Consider the following 17,288-nt stretch of genomic DNA (forward strand, 5'->3'; position numbering starts at 1 on the left):
ATTTTAAGCAATACACATTTTAATAAGAAGCATATCTGCTATGAATTCCCATAGTGGGACACCAAGCTGGGATAGGAAATGCCAGACATGACAAAATCTAATCTTATTCTCTTCCAGTGTGTCACCTCACTCTCAGCCACCTCAAACTCATGCCCCACTGCAAATCATCCATGGCAAGGCCAACCTTTCAGTCGTGACCCTGCTTTCATTAGAACCCACAAAAAGTGAAGTTTAGCAGTAGGTTTTAAGGTTGAATCAACTGGGGCTTGGTTTATCAACTGTGCCTTATTTTTTGGATTTATTACCTGTTGTCAAAAATGTTTTGACATAAACAGTATATGACACATTTTCACCTATGCCTATGTAACCGGTCCCACTTGCACCGCTCTGCGCGGGCCTCGAACCGGCGACGGTCCGAATGGGAGACGGGCGCTCTAACGAGGAGGCTAAAGACCGCAGTCTCTAGCGTCTGTCGCTAGAGCGTCTCTGTTGGTCGGGGAGTGAGGTTTACACACTGCACAGCTCTTCACTAGCTGGCCTCCGTTACACCTAGAAGGAAAAATTGGGCCTCCAAAAGAGTTTAAAATACTGCAGATATTTGTTTTATCACATAAGACTTGCAATGTTTTATAGGGACTTTTTATAGTCCTTTGAATATTATGATTCGTATTTGAAATTAATGTGTCATTTAAAACTAGAACAGCTAAGGGGAGTTTATATTTTGTAAATAAGATGTCAATAACTGGACATCCGCACGAGGACTACATCAGAACCAAATGTCCCCAATAAATTAAGTTTTAATTTGTTTTTGTTTTTCTAAGTCAACATTCAAAGGGCCACGGTTTTGTCACAGTGTAATACTGTTGGGTTGGCACTTTCGCAGATGGGACGGTAGCTGGCAAGTATTTGTTTATAAACCCTACTTGTTTGGGTACAATACTTGAACTAACTTCTATTCAGCAAACAGTGTGAATCCATGCAAAGCCTTTTCCCAAAGTCCTTTTGAAGGCGACAGGCCATTGAAGGAGGAGGAGAGGGGGGATTAGCGTCTTCAGTAGCAGTGCATTTCCGAGGGAGCTGATTAGCTCGCCATTCATTGTTAAATCGAGCAAAGGAAGGCCCTAGAAGACTGAAAAGAGCCAAATAGGTGGGCCTGGAATAAAACATCCACAGGAAGCCCAATACAGGCTACATGAAGTTTTCCCAACAATTTTTTCCTCTCCCGAGATGGTGGCATGAAAAAGGAGATTAGCATACAAAATTAGACGCTGGATGATTTGCAGGGCGATTTGGTTCATGTTTTCCCTCTGTCTCAACAAAGTTAATTAAACTAGTCTTAAACAGTAAAGAAACATCCAAGCGCAAAAGCATTGGGAGTGCTTTGAGGATTACTACGACAGAAAAGGAGGCATTTGTGAAGAAGAAATTGAGAGAGGCGTGAAGGAAGGAAGACTATAATTAAATGCTGTCTCCCATTGTCTCTTTGCCCCGGGGTTATGTGACATCAAGCTGAACAATACAAAAAGAAAAAGGTTATATGTGATGAAGACAAAGAAATAATCAAATCTGGCCAACAGTCTGTGGCAAATTTGGTTTTGGAATGTGTGATTCTGGCGTTTGGTGGAATTCTGTATTGGCGGTGTTGGCTAATGACATCATACATAATAAAGATTATCCAACAAATCCTCATTGTTGATTTTTGAAGTTGTCATTATCGTGAAGCACATTTATTTAGCAGAAGACTACAAAAACAACAAATTCAGATGCATTCGGACCTACATCAACGAATACATTACCAACAAGATTACATATCTTTAATTAATTATAAAAGTAAGGTGATGAATGCAACATAAAAAAACACTAGAAAACGGCACTATAGTATCTGTGCAATAAATTAACAATATACAAAGTGCTTCCTCTTATTTACAGTTAATATACAGTAACAGGGTAAAACTATTTTCAGGATGCTAAACAAACACTCAGCAAGAAAACGTTTTTGTAAACATGATATGGAGACATACCCTCATAATAACCCCTTGTATAATCATTCAAATAAATTATCTAGTAAAGTACATCCCTGTTGGTGAAGGTTTTTTTTACAGTCTATTGTGCTTTGAATGATTTGATGCAGTGCTATTATAAAATGCAGAAAGATTTAGTAGGGGGTGTTTTACCGTACGTGCATTTAACAACCTACGCCATAGCTGCAAGTGAAATAATACAGATGAAAATATATGTGACCCTGCATGTGAAAACACGGATAAATGATTGTTTTTTGTGCTTACCTGTTTTCTACATATGATGTAAAGAACATTCTGTGAAATATAACTTTACCATATTTAATGCTGACTGAGTAAAGTCATGTCAAAGATTGTAATCATAGTGAAATTAATGATTGAAATGCTCCTAATCTCATAATTAGATTGAGACTTTATCTTGGATTTCACAGACAGGGTCACATGTGCTCATCTAAAATCTCTTTGAGATCTAGACCTCCATTAAAGCATTCCTTAATATCCAATTATACCTCTGGACCTCAAGTTATTTACTTCACAACCTAAAGGCATATTCTGAAACAAACAGTTCAGGACATCTCTAGAGCTTCTTCTTTAACCGATAGCTTTTCCTGCGACTGCTATCGTTCTTGACTTGTTTGGTCCTCTTCACACAGTAGTACTTTGTGACAGTTTTACGGCACTGCTCGCATTTCACAGCACAGCACCAGTGGAACTTGCAGTTGCAGCTGGACACAGTCTCAGCCCTGCGCTCTTTTACAGCCAGACCGCAGTCTCCACACAGACGCTTGCAGCTGCGCTTCTCCCATTTGGTCAGGTTCTTGCCCTTTCTCAAGCATTCACGGCCTTCTGTACCTGGCAGACCCAGGGTGCGGTTCTCCAAGCAGTAGTTGGGGGAGTCCTCCAAATGCACCAGCTCTTTACGCGAGATGGATCTGAAGGTCTCGGCGATGGCACCGCGGCTGGCCGCGCTGTTGCCTGCTCCGCGCAGCAGGTCCACCTTCAGAGCTCTGTGATATTTCTCCTTCAGATAGTTGCCCACCTCGCGGAACTCCGGCAACTGCAGCCAGCAGGTCTGGGTGGTGCAGCTGCCAGACACTCCGTGACACTTGCACGTTCTCTGCATGGTTCCTTTTACCGCCTTATTGGGAAGAGGATCTCGTGTTAAAGAATTACCATTGCACTTCTGTGGAGAACACTTTTCATTCAACGGTTCATTCAGAATCAAGGGCATTCATTCATGCATTCCGGGGGCAAACGTTCATGTTTAAAAACACTCTAATTGGAATTGAACTCATCTGTCTACATATACAATGCTGTCTTTACTAGACAGGCTATACATCCACTTAAAAAAAAAAACACAGAAGGAAACTCTGAGTTAAGAGGAACCAGTTCAAGGTTCAAGTCTGGGGTTTTCTCTTTTCTGGTGAGCATACAATAATTCCTGACTTCAGCTGAAACAAACAGCTGTTCGCTTAAAAAGGAACGCCTCTTTTCTCAGGGAGGCACTTGCGAGGCGTTAGGCACAGAATCAGGGTTTCACATCGAGCCGGATTGTTCGACACAGGAAAGGGGTGTATTTATTTTGCATAGCCATTGTCAACATGTTTTCTGTCACGGACAGACGCAGTGGTAAGTCCATTGAAGAGTAAGTGAAAAAGAATTCTTTCACATTTTTTCAGTTACAATGATGCTCCAGGTGCCAATCAATTGACAAAACCTGCAGACGGGGCACAGACAGGATAAACAAAGCGCACTTCAGCCACATGGCCGTGATCCCCGTGGCTTTCTCAAGTACAACAAAGACCAACATAAATGTAAGATCCTTATTGCAAGAATAAAACTAAACACTTATTTGGGAAGCAACAGAATACAGAACCTTTGGAAAGTGCGGACCCCTAGGTCGTCTAATTAAGCTAGCACCACTGATCCCAAGAATCTCAAGTTAAGGGTCCGTCATAAAGGACATTCACAGGCTGTAAATAGGCCCTTCTGGTACAGCGCACACTCTATTGGAAGAACGAGTGGCACCTTGCTTATAAGGCCGTGAATGAAACTCTTGGGTGGTACGTAATCATTAGAAGCCCTGAAAAATGATTCAAAAGGCACTCTACAATCGGTCGGAGGCCAAAATAAATGTCTGAATTTTAGGCGCCGTCTTATGGCACAAGTGCCCAACCGGCCTGGTCGTTTTCTTAAAGGTTTAAGATGAGAGAGACTCTCCAAAGGGTAAAAATGACTTTATGTACCTTGCGTCCTACTTCATTGTTGTGCAGGTTCATGGCCGCTCTCGCGTCCTGTCCGGTTTCCAGCGCGTCCACAAACTGCTTGGAGATGGCCTCTCCGAAACCCACGTTATCACTGCAGCCTCCCCACAGCCACCCCTGGCCACCTAAAACAGCAATAGCATGATGCTTTTGGACAGACATCAAGCATAAAAATCTACTTATATGTACTTTGCCAGAAAATGCGAAGCATTACGTGTTTTCAGTTGACGGCTTTTTACCTCGTTGGCCGTTCCGGGTGTCATCACAGCCACAGTTGTCAAAGTCACCGAGGCTGCAGTTCCGGGTGAGGGTGTACATGACCCCAGCAGAGCTTATAGCATGGAAGAACGCAGTCTCTCTGTTTGCTGTGAACACAAGCGTTAATTATATTAATCATTTGCTCTTGGAGTTTGTACTGATTTTGAAATTCGTATGTGCTACATTGTTTAAAGGGCACCCTGTTACCATAAGGAAATCTAATCTAACCCTTAAAATTACTTTTGTGGGTGTAATCCTGATAAAAGGATGTTCAATTATTTAGTTGGAAACCAGTTTATTTAGATGTTATTGTATCAAACAAATTTTAAACTAAATGATGCGAATTCAGTCGTGTATTACAAAAAAGGTGCTTCAAAAGGTTCTTCGATGTCATATAGAAGAACCTTTTGGTTCCATAAAGAACCTTTAACATCTGAAGAATTCTTTAGATTATAAAAAAGTTGAAAAAGAGATGGTTCTTTAAAGAACCTTTGACTGAATGGTTCTTTGTGGAACCAAAATTCTTCTATGGCATCGCTGGGAAGAACCTTTTAAGCACCTCATTCGGCTATTATTTTATTGTTTTTATATAAACTAAAACATGTTTCTATTTAAGATATTGGCATCCATCTCAACAAGGATGGCCTTTGACACTTTTCCCCAGCAACAAACATTCAGTACAAGTGTTGGTCTACTCTCATACATCGTCGGTCTGAGGTCGGCATTGGACTGCAACAGGTCCCTCATTGGCACTTGAGGAATGCCTGATGAAAAGAGTCAGAGGCAAACCTTTGACCCACACCCTTTGACTCGAGAGGGCGTCCATTTCACTCACTCACTCTGGTACACAATATACCCTTGGTGGCTTTTCTATTTGCCTGTTAACAGAGCAGGTTTAATTGACTCAAGAATGTTTTTATGCACATCAACATTGAAAGAGGCTTCTCTGTGGTCTAAACCAGATCATTGTGTTTGTTTTAGATGGCGTATCTGTGATAGTTACAACTGGAAATTGAATCATTAAGCATAGTTCCCGTAGTTCCCAGTTATACGAATAACAAGCGCCGTCTCACTTTTATTCAAAAAGACATTCATTTTGATAGACTGAAATCTTAAAATTGTATATATTTATTAACAGATTACAATTTCACTAAAATAAGAATCAGCAGAGGTCACCGTTCTCACCACTTCTCAGTCCACTGTGGGTGGAAAGCTGAAGAGCCCTCTCTGGGCAGTTCCAGCGGTCCCATGCAAACTGATACTTGCACTCTTCAATCCCACTCTGTGCTCCAGCGGCTACACTGCTGGAGTAGATCAAGTAAGCCTGAAATAGCACAAAACCAGACCAAACAATGAAATACTACAAATTCTAGATTAAATACTTCTAGTAAAGTGGTCACAAATGTACTGCCTGCACCAAAACCCATTATAATTTTTTTGTCATCATGCAGGGTTGCAAGTAAAAATATTTAAGGCACATAAAAATGTTTCTGTTATATGTTTATGAAATATTATATTAATGAAATAAAGACTTTATTCGTATTATAATTACTCTTAAAGTTATGGAAAAGTACAAGAAATTTAAAGTAGAGGTTTTCCCAATGGTAAAACATAAAGTGTAAACAATAAGGGTCTATATAGCGCTGAAACTGTGGTTTATACAATCTAATATGTCTCAAGTGGTTTAGAAGAAACAGCTCTACAAGTGCTCTCACGGACGGCTGGGTTGCTAATGATGACCACCCACCACAGGCCCCTTCCCTGGCCACTCACTAAAAAGTCCTCACAACTTCACATTGTGAATGAGCTCAAGTGTGTGAAAGCTATATGGTCCAGTCCACCCCAAGTAGCAAGCAATACCTAATAGAAGATATACATGTCGAAGAAATATACAGCACCTGTGCTGTGCGAATCTTTTAATTGCTCGCGTTGTGATCAAAAGGCGCACGTCAAATATTAGCTACTCAAATCCGTGAATTATTTCGACTTCTTGAAGTTTTTCTCGGCTGATAAAGATCAGAAAAGGAGATCAAAAGATGTAGGCTTACCTTTGGGCCAGTCATCAGGAAATTATTCACTGACCTGGAAGATAGATCAGCCCATTAAATCAGTGTTGGGTCTGAGGCTTTACATGGAGAGACAACATTTTTTACATGTTTCTCTGGAGATTACAAGAGAAAACCACACTGAAAAACATCGTTTTGTTAACAACGCTTCCATTCAAAAGTATATTTCACAGCCGTTATATTACAACTGCGAATGCACGATAAATTTCCAAATACAAATAACATTCAGTCCTACAGTATCAAAGTAAAATAGTCAAGAATTGTTTATTATGCACCTTTTACAAAGTGAATTACAGAATACTTGTAGGCTTTAGGCTATCTGCAAAACCAACAATTTTCAGTTAATGCAAAATGCGTTAATAAAAACAATCTTTCCTTATGGCGGCCATGAAGATCTATAAAATGAGATAATCAGTTGAAATGCTTTTGTTTGACGAGAAAAAGTCGGCAATAAATAATCCAAAGATGTTTTAAAAAGTCTTTTACCGCGATGTTATCACCAAAGTGCGTTAACAACAATATAACGATGAACTTACCAACTGCAGCAAGACTTCATGTGTGCCATCAAGATGAAAGAGTAATAATAAACTTCCCAATGTATGAACATCCTGAGAGAGGACCGGCAGACTTTTCGTCACCTTGGAAAGCAGAGGAGTCTGCAAGAGCTCTATATAACCTACATCCAGAATTTAGAGGCTGGGGGTCTCATGTGTGAGCCAAGGGGGTTCTGAAATGGAGCTCCTCTCATCCCAACAAGAGATTATCTGCTTAATTAAAGATTTTCCCTTTTCTTACTCCTTCAGCCAATCAGAACTATTGTACCAGAGAGAGACTGAAATGATCAAAAGGGCACCCTGGGCTCCTTCGGGACAAATAGCTGGGAAGAACTCCCCGCGTGCTAACAGTTGCAGTGAATTAATATGAAATCGGGATGGCATCTCTAAAATTGTGCCTTAAAACTAAATTTCAAGAGCAGCATGAAAATTTTGATACAGTAGTGTCTTAAAAATCTTATTGAATGATTATTGGCATTATCTGCTGGATCAAACGACAAATGTTATTTGTAGTGTTATATGCTATTTGGGGTGTTATAGGCCTTGCGAAAGATAAGTATTTATAGCTAGCCTATTCACAGTTTTATCAAAGATACATCTAAAAATGTAATGGAAAATAAAACTAAAACATAAAATGAATAAACAATCATAAAAGCCACCAAAACTAAGAAACATAAGATGCGTGTTTCGGGTAATGATTAATTCATGACAGCGGTTGTAATTTAGCGTTTTGCTGATTACATTACCGAGTTTCAAAACATCAAGCGATCTCATACCCAAATTCGTGGGGCGAATTAAGAGATTATGATATACAGATGGACTTTACATAGATAAGAAGGATTATAAACCTAATTGATGAGATTTGTGTTTGCATTTTTTATTCGGCAGGATTTAAATAGGTGTTTTTATCTGTATAGCTGACCCTTCATGACCTTTAGGGTCTGATTCTTTGACGTCTTTATCTTCATGTGCAAATTAGGATTAGGAAAGATATTTGGGAGATTCCACGGGGATGTTTTTGGATTACGCCGTGAAAAACATTCATGAAATTCACGAATTTGACACTTAAGTTTGATACAAACGATAATAAACAATTTCCACAAAAAATGATTGTGGGGGACAATAGCAAGTTGGTAAATGTTAAATATTCTAAAATGTTCTTCCATTGAAAATGACTGACATTTTTTTGTAGGCTATCTCTATTCAAAGCAACTGTTAAGAAATGTTTAATAACAAAAACTATTATTCAAAATATAGTTTAAAATAGCATGTGCCTAAAGTTCTAATTTTTGCTATATCGCTGAAAAACAGAACTGAAATTAGTAAAATTAAACTATTTGAAAATGAATTCAGTAATTGTAAAAAATAATTAGACGCATTTCAGAGGCATGCTACAAAGACAGCAATTTAATGTTTAATGCAAGTCATTCGTAGCCTATGGTTTCTTTACAAATAGTCTAGCTCGTGCATTAACAATTAACAAGCGCGAGAAAAGAAAGCTTTACCGAGTATTTTCAGACATACACACATTTTATTAAATTAGGAAAATATTAATATTGATTCAAAATTGTCGTTTATTTCATGGTACAGTGAAATAACATTCTTTGAAAATGTGCCCATTAAGGCTCAGACATTAAAGGTCAACACTGTAAAAATAACACAGCCATAAAATATATACAGAAAATGTTGTTTCTTTGTTTTAAACATGGGTATATATTTTAAATATATATTTCACACATATACAGTATATATATATATATATATATATATATATAAAGTCAATGTGTATTTTGAGCGAGCAATTGGTTATTCATTTTTCAGAGAAGAGTCGAGAAAAGCCCACTTGGAAAATTGGAAAGTTAGGCATCATCATCTTTGTGTTCCAATTTTGAGTATAGGCAAAATAGTTGAATGTATTTATTTTTTAAGACAAAAGGCATGTCATGAACTTTTAAATATATAAATGTTCCATTTATAAAGACAAATAAAAGTCCCATATTAAATCTGTAATGGATTAATAGCCTATACTACGGTTACCTCAACAGATAAACTAAATATTATAGCACGTGTTGCTTAAGCGCAATTGTTTTAAAACATGTCACCATACACCTGTTCATCATATTTGTCAGGTGTATTAAAATGATAAATGTTACTTAAAAGTTTGTGGTGAATTAGGAAATTCCTCATCATTAGCACCATTTATCCAAAATGTGACTTTTGACTTGGTATTTAGCATCATTTCATGGTTATCGCCAATGTTTCTAACAACAATGCCAGAAGATGAATGATCCACAACATTTCCATTTATGCTGTCCGTACTGATAAAAGGTTATTATTCTAAAGCTCAATGCAATTATATTATGTATTAATATGAAAATGTTTGGTTACATTAAGATTACCAAATAACCCTCAAGACCCATTTTCTGTGGCACAGCAACACTCCAGACTTGTGACTAAGAGCTTATACTTAGAGTTAATCATATTTCAAATAGCAGCTTTTATCACTAGAAACCAGAGAATGCAAAATAAAGCCAGGTGATTATTAATATCATGTCATCTTAATTTTACAACTTAATATCATGCTGGAATTCTATTTCTACTTCAGAGCAGTTTATCCAAAAAAAATACATGGGTCAACCTGAGAGAGCTGCAATGAGACACACAAAGTAGTACCATCTCCTGCCACTTGAGGCAGACTGCGGCATAATTATTCTCTCAATGTATGTTTTTTATCATAAACAACCCATCCTCATACTCCAAAACACATCATGAAAAGGAAAAAAGGTTTTCAGAATGAATGTTAGTCTTATGCACTCTGGAATTTCTCATCTTATGAAAGTGGATACGTAACCTTCACTGAACACTGTGAAATGCTGCTAATGCATTTATACATTTTGGCTTACCGTAACTTTTTCGTTCAGTATACGAAATTAATAATTTAACCACTTTTGTGGCTGCCATCACCGGTGCGTTTAACACGGGCCATGATGGTCTCACGGGGCATCTTTCTGCAGTCCGAGGCCAGGCCAAAGTAGCACATGAGGTCTATGAATGCTTTGGTCACATTCAGTCGACTGCCAAACTCACTTGTAGCATAATCATGTGGGAATGTGTGATGGTAGTTGTGAAACCCTTCACCTGAAATTAAATGATGGATATGTTGTCATAGCTGTGCAAGAAATAAATATCATTGTGTCACAAAAGTAAAAATGCTTTTAAAATAGAAATAAAGAGGGAACCGTTCCTACCAATGGCACTGAAGGCAACCAGTTTGTTCTCTCTAGGGTTGATGTTTTGGTCATAGGGTCTCATTCCCCACATGTGAGCTGCACTGTTGACCAGCCAGCTCACATTGAGGACAACTGTGTATCTCAACAGACCAGGGATGAGGTAACCCACCCAAAGACTCTCTTGCCAAAAGAACCATGGTACAACCGTGGGGATAAGGAAACACACCACCACCACAGACAACTTGTAATATCTAGAAAGAGAGAAATGAAGCATATTTAAAAAAAACAAATCTTCATATTTTCTCTCTGACAGACACTGCTTTGTGTGTCATGTGTTTTGATCGCTTCTACTCTATGAAACACCAGATGGAACAGAATGGACAGCTTGAAATGCTGACTAACCAGCTTATTCTTTACTATCTGATGTAGCCATTCTATTATATGTTTTAGAAACATTATCAAAACATTGAACTCTTATCAAGAGGTACAGGATGTTTGTTGGACTTCAGCCAATGTGATGAAACTGGCTATTTATTTTAATTTCCAAAACTACATGGCAGTTTTCCTTGTCATGAGAGAACATCTGGATCACATTTTATTTTGTACTTTTATTTTTTGTAGTTTTTAATAGCTATTACAAAGCAACAATACATTATATTTTATTATAAATGGCAGGAGTACTATAAAGCATTTGCACAAAACAAAGCATTTGCACTCGAAACTCTTAAAGGGCCCCTTATCCAGAAAATGCACTTTTAAATGTTGTTTGAACATAATTGTGTATCAGGTGTGTGTGTACAGAACCACCCTAGAACGATAAAAAAACAAATCTTTTTTTTTAAATCCCCAATAAAGCTCAACAGTCCTCTTGAACAAGGTGTTGGCATTCTCAGTAAACTGACGTCACATTGATTGCCCTGCCTAAGACATGCTGATGGACTGCTGTCTCCGCCCTTATCGAGTTGTACACTCTCCACCATTGTTTTCAAGCTGGACTGTATAGTTACAGAGAGCTACAAGAATGTTTTGTTGTTGGATGCAAGACTGAACATAAGTCTTCATTTACTCCCGACATCTGAGACACTTAAGATGCTGTGGATTACTTTTATTTCTCAACGGAATGTGCAGAAGACATCAGGTGAAGTCACTTTACACCGGGATGCTTCACAAATGAATGTTAGTAAAATGCTGGATTTATAATGGGTCATTTTTTCAGTTTTTAAACATATGACGTGTTTGTCCCATGTATTGTCACTTATAAAAACAATGTGCACGTTGTCACAGACACATTCTGTGGACTTATATTACATTTTGTAAAAGAGCTAGATTTGGGGCCCTTTAAGTCTAGCAAAAGACAAAATCTTCCTACCAACCTCCTCTGAAACATTACAACTCCATCTGCTTCAAGATCACTGAGATCCAGCCTGCTTCCTTTCTTAATAACATCTGGGTGTTTACGGACCAGCAGCCAGCCAATGTGAGCGAAGAAAAATCCCCTCCGAGCATTGTGGGGGTCTGCATCGGTCTCCGAAAACTTATGGTGAACGCGATGATCTCTGGCCCACTCATAGATATCATTCTAAATGGATAATATATATTTACATACATTTATATTATATAGAGAGAGATTGTAAAAAAATGAATTTATAGCAAAGTACTAGTCATTTGGCAGGTGCTTTTTTCTGAAAAATTTCCAGCCAAAAAGGTACATTATTGATAGTTCACGCAACACCCCTTGTGAGATTTCACCCCATTACACCACATCACCTCATCTAAGATGTGTTCAACTTTACATTATTTTTAAAGGATTCTCCTTCATGCCTCGGTGTCTGTTTTAACGCCTTTGTATTTTTTCATCCACTTTATAAAACGGTTTACCTGAAAAGCCATAGAGTTTGCGACTGCTAGGAAGATCCGCAATGGCAGTGAGGCTTTGTAGGACCTGTGGCTCCAAAGGCGATGGACACCAGCAGTAATTCCTAGAGCACTTATCATGAAACACACCCCACCTGCCACACAACAGAAAAAATAGTAGGTTTAACTACACAGTCATTCTGTGGTTTGGTTTGTAATGGTGCACGCGTGTGCCCTGGAATTGTTCTATGAGTGGACAATATATCTCGCTGTGTGCTGTCAGACAAGCCCCAGACTGTGAAGAAGAGTGCACTGTTATGACCCTGCTCAGTTTACAATGGAGAGCCTATTTAAACAGCAATCGGTCATTGTTCTAGGGTGCAATATTATGCTGTTCTGCGATGCAAAAAATGCACCAAACAGTGAAGCAGTTTTAGATTTTGGTGAAATTTCAAGTTATTCTTATGACTGTCTCTCTCAAACACATACAAACACCATTCGAAATAACAAATTATAGCAAAGACAAAAGGTGTCATGGCATATTTTTGTGGGAGAAGAAATGTCTAACATTGTTTTAAAGGTTGAATTAATAGATTAAATCTGAGATCTGTAATCACAACTTTAATCTTTAGAGAACGCCACGCTCACGTGAGGCAAGACATGTACATTACAACGGTGGAACCAGAAAAAAGACAAACATAACAGACAAATATTTATTAACATAAACATAAGAGCCATCTTACAGTATCAGAATAAGCAAGATAACTTACTCCACATGAGGGTTAAGGAAGAGGTGGATGGAATAAGGATCAGTCCATAAAGCGCTCCTATGTGTAATAGAGACATTAACACAACGTTTCTCCAGACTATTTGTCTTGAAGGTTCCGGGCCCTCTTTCGGAGCATCATCATACGCATCTTCTGCTAGCGGTGTTTTGTCCATTGCTTTCATGCTCCTTAATGTTTTCTGTCGAGACAAGGAGTCGATTTTATTCTCACGACCGTGTGCAAAAGGCGTTTTTCGGATATTTTTAAGACAAAGCGCTCATCTGTCAAAGCACGCATACAATTAACAAATACATTTTTATTTCTGGATATAAATGAGTATCTTAATTTAGCCAGCAAACCTCAGACACGCGATAAAATAAACGCGCATTAACGTGAGTGCCCTTACCTTTATTTGAGATGCAACCATAACTGCGTAGCCTATTGCAATATGATTGACGTGTCTGGCAAGAAGCGGGAGAAGACAACAGCGCTTTCTCGTCGGGTGATTTTTGTCTTATCTAACCCTCTGATTTCGGTTTTTGGATGTTGAAAACGATGCAATTGGGCGAGGCAGAAGGGATGCCATCTACTCCAACCAGTTTCATTGGTTGCCTGGTTATCTGATGCTTATGTTAAGAACGCCATGTACACTATGCTGTATATGATTATACTTCATTCATTGCTAAGAATGAAGTCACGCTAAGAATCAAGTCACGTTGATATTTGTGGCTCAAAGAATTAACATACGACTCAAATAGTTTAGCATAGCCCTCGATAACGCCTATAGAAAAGATGTTATTTTTAAAACTATAGTGTTCGAATACACATTGCGTTTGATCTCCTGACAGACGTTCAGCATTCATGAGTGCATCTGTAAAGGCATCGTTTTAAGATACGAGGAACTATAACGTACAAACCAATATTTATTTGTGATGCATTTACAAATACTTCCATTTTTTGCATAGAGTTAGTCAGTGTTCTAATGAGACATCATTGGCCTTTAAGAAACATAGAACGAGATGACTTTTCCAGCCAGTAACTCAACTCAACTCAACTTTATTTATATAGCGCTTTTTACAATCTTCATTGTTACAAAGCAGCTGTACATGAGACATATTGACTATAAGCAAAACAATTAAAGTTGTACCTGTAAAAACAAGAAAAAGGTGAAAACACAGAAGACAGACATACCCACCCACATACAAAACACTCCACACACACAATATGCACGTACTAACACACATAGACATAGACACACACACACCACACACGTACGCGTGCAGACAAGTACGCATGCACAGTGAGAGCACACATTTAAGCTAAAGGAGAGAGAAGCACATGTCAAATATAACAGACTATAAATTCCTATATGCAATATTAATTAAGTAAAACTTTAAAATTCTAAAGCAGCCCCCCGGCCAGGCAAATAGTGCAAAAAACAGTATGGGTGAGGAACCCAAAACTCTAATCGAGAAAAAAAACCCTCAGTGATTGAATACGAGTTCAGTAAACCGCATTATATTAACTTGCGTTCAGCCACAGGCGTGTTCTCTCGTCAAAGAGACAACCATTTAGGCCTACCTGATGCTTGCTCAGTCTGTGCACATAAAGGGATAGCTCACTCAAAATGAAAATTCTTTCATCCTTCTACTCGCCTTTATTAGGCCTAATCCCTTATTTCAAACTATTTCTGACTACGGCTGTTTCTGCAGAATACAAAAGAGCCAAACCAAACAACAACACTGACTTCCATTGTATGGACACAAAACCAGATATTTCCCAAATCTTCTTCTGCATTCCACAGAACAAAGTCGTGCAGGTTTTGAACACATAAGGTATTTTTAATTTTTTAATAATGATTGTTTCTTGCTTTATTTCTAACCCACTTTATTATTGGCATTGGCATGTTGCAACCTTGGTACATAATATAGCGCTCATTTGCACGTCAAGTAGCGTCACGCAAAATGGAGGAACGTCGCAATGGCACCCTCTAGTGATAATGTTAAGGGTTTGCAATGCAGACATTGCAATGAAATGAACACATTTCGCAACATTAAAAAATACATTTGAATGTAATTTTAATGAGTTTAATGTAATACCGAGTCTCAATTTTCAGCTAATTCATGGTAACTACACTCAAATAGTAAAGAGGTATTCATCTACTGTTGTTACAAAATGACCAATTCCCTTCAGTCCCAATTTTCTTTATCTTTCAAAAACAAGCACCAGTTCACAGTGTGGAGTGTGTGGAAACAGGTCCACAGGGACGGCCACAGTCGGTCTAAAGGCTTCTCCAAGAATCTTCCTCTGATCATCTGAACCACAGCAGAGCTCTTTAAAGTTCCTCATTGCCTCACCGTCAGGTTTGCACGATATGTAGACAAGCCTCCTTATGGCTGGGTGGTTCCTTAAGGCTCTGACAACTCTATAATGCAAGCCAGCCCTGGACGGGTTGACAACGGCTGTCAGTCCACTGTGAGAACTCAATGTGGCCATCAAATTTGGTAGGACGACTTCTGCTTTGCCTGTGAGAAATTCACACTTGTCAACTCTGTTTAGTTTTGCATTATATCTGGCGTCCTCAACTGCTTGTTCAATGAGCTCTATGCCAATGACTCTTTCCATCTGCGGAGATAATGAAATGCCAATTGCTCCTGTACCACAGCAGACATCCAGAAGGGTTCCCCCAACACACGCCCGATTCAGCTCGGCAACCGTCTGATACAGGGCCTCCGCTGCTGCCCTGTTCACCTGGAAAAATGAATCAGCAGAAATTCTAAACTTAAATCCAAGCACCACCTCAAAGATATGAGGCTGTCCATATAGAAGCTGATAGGGGGATTGCTCATGACTACAACGGGTCATTGAGCTCTCCTGGAAGTAAAGAGAATCCAATTGACAAACTGCTCCAGGACCTCGAGTGAAGTATTCCACCAGTGCAGCTTTATGGATGCTGATCTCCTCGGGTGTCAACTGCTGAGGATGGAAGTAAACTAAAGCCATAGTGTGACCAGCAGAATTTGTCCTTACAGTGATTTCTCTCCAGTGACCACCATCATGAAACAAAAGACATGGACTGAGTGGTGAGAGACGTATGAAATCTTCATAATGCCTTGCAACCATCTTGTGTTTTGGAGGCATGTTCAAGAGGTGGTCGCCACGGACACACACAATGTTACCCATTTTTCCATTGCCTATATAAAATCCAACAGTCTTTGGATTCCCATCCATCCCCTTGTTGACAGAGAAGGTTGACTTATTGCGATATCCATCAGTCACTGGTGAGGGAACTATGGGCAGAAGGGGGAATCTTAAATCGTTTGAAAAATCTTGGGATGAATACTGTGCCAGCTGCTTTGTCATCTCAAGTAAGATGTTGTGTTGCTGTTCTTGTTTCCACTTAAGCTGTTCCGCATAGCTCAGTCTCCATAGGGGTGTCACAGTGTCCGCCAGTCTCTCTTCCCAGGAAAGCGAGGCAAAGTTAGCAGGTAGTTTGCGTTTACTTTTATTTTTTCTCTTTACAGGGTTTCTGTCAGTAACGACAGAACTGTGGCGTAATACTGAACTAAAGCATACTTTCGGTAAAGTGATTATTTGTTTCAACAACGGGTACGTTAAATTTACGCGCATTGTTTCATGCATTAATCATTAATGCTGACTTCTGTGCCGAGTGAGTTAGCTAGCACGTGACATCAAACCAACACATTTCTAATAATGCCGTTATACGAGACCACCACAGGTTTGGAAATGTTATTCCCCACAACATAAAGCCAAAAGTCCTGTATGACAAGCCTCGTTTTCTCTGCCTTTAACGTTACTTGCGTGTGTCCATAACAAGCAACACTATTTTCGTTATAGCAAGATAATACTTCATTTACTAGCTCACCTACTCTGCTTTGAGAAAGCAACAGCTGGTTTCCGGAAGTAAAATAATCAGGATTTTCAGCATAAACCAATAAGGAAATCTAATTAAAATAAAAATATGCAATGAAAAATATAAAGAAAAAATGACAGCTTATATAAGCTTATTGCAATAAATGAATCGTACATGAATTTTAATAACGGATCTAATTACCGTTTAATATTAATACACTCTACACTATTTCCATTCTACACTACACTAATGCATTCTACACTAAACTATCATAACATATTTCATGATTTTTTTAAGTTTGAAGCTCGACACTTTCGTTCATAACTACAATGTGGACGTTCTATGGGCTACTGAAAATGTCTTTAGCTTGCTGTAAACGTCATCAAGGTGCGTCTTTAGGGCC

At 38.8% G+C, this 17,288-nt stretch overlaps 3 protein-coding genes across 3 annotated transcripts; all 3 read right to left on the reverse strand.

Moving 5' to 3' along the window:
* Window positions 1–1,712: 1,712 nt before the first annotated feature.
* Window positions 1,713–8,763, reverse strand: wnt8b (wingless-type MMTV integration site family, member 8b). Its single transcript, XM_057342569.1, has 6 exons — window positions 7,143–8,763; window positions 6,589–6,622; window positions 5,726–5,864; window positions 4,522–4,647; window positions 4,265–4,407; window positions 1,713–3,156 (listed from the first exon to the last, which is right to left on the reverse strand). The coding sequence occupies exons 1-6, from the start codon at window positions 7,211–7,213 to the stop codon at window positions 2,596–2,598; spliced, it is 1,074 nt and encodes a 357-aa protein (XP_057198552.1). The 5' UTR covers window positions 7,214–8,763; the 3' UTR covers window positions 1,713–2,595.
* A 179-nt stretch (window positions 8,764–8,942) lies between these two features.
* Window positions 8,943–13,631, reverse strand: scdb (stearoyl-CoA desaturase b). The gene is made up of 6 exons (XM_057342570.1): window positions 13,418–13,631; window positions 13,015–13,210; window positions 12,269–12,399; window positions 11,764–11,969; window positions 10,409–10,641; window positions 8,943–10,298 (listed from the first exon to the last, which is right to left on the reverse strand). Exons 1-6 carry the CDS (start codon window positions 13,436–13,438, stop codon window positions 10,099–10,101), a joined length of 987 nt encoding a protein of 328 aa, XP_057198553.1. The 5' UTR covers window positions 13,439–13,631; the 3' UTR covers window positions 8,943–10,098.
* A 378-nt stretch (window positions 13,632–14,009) lies between these two features.
* trmt2b (tRNA methyltransferase 2 homolog B) lies at window positions 14,010–16,875 on the reverse strand. Its single transcript, XM_057342126.1, has one exon. The coding sequence runs from the start codon at window positions 16,651–16,653 to the stop codon at window positions 15,217–15,219; it is 1,437 nt and encodes a 478-aa protein (XP_057198109.1). The 5' UTR covers window positions 16,654–16,875; the 3' UTR covers window positions 14,010–15,216.
* Window positions 16,876–17,288: the final 413 nt, after the last annotated feature.

The sequence above is a fragment of the Triplophysa rosa genome, linkage group LG9 (genome assembly GCF_024868665.1).
Source record: "Triplophysa rosa linkage group LG9, Trosa_1v2, whole genome shotgun sequence".
NCBI classification, from domain to species: domain Eukaryota; kingdom Metazoa; phylum Chordata; class Actinopteri; order Cypriniformes; family Nemacheilidae; genus Triplophysa; species Triplophysa rosa.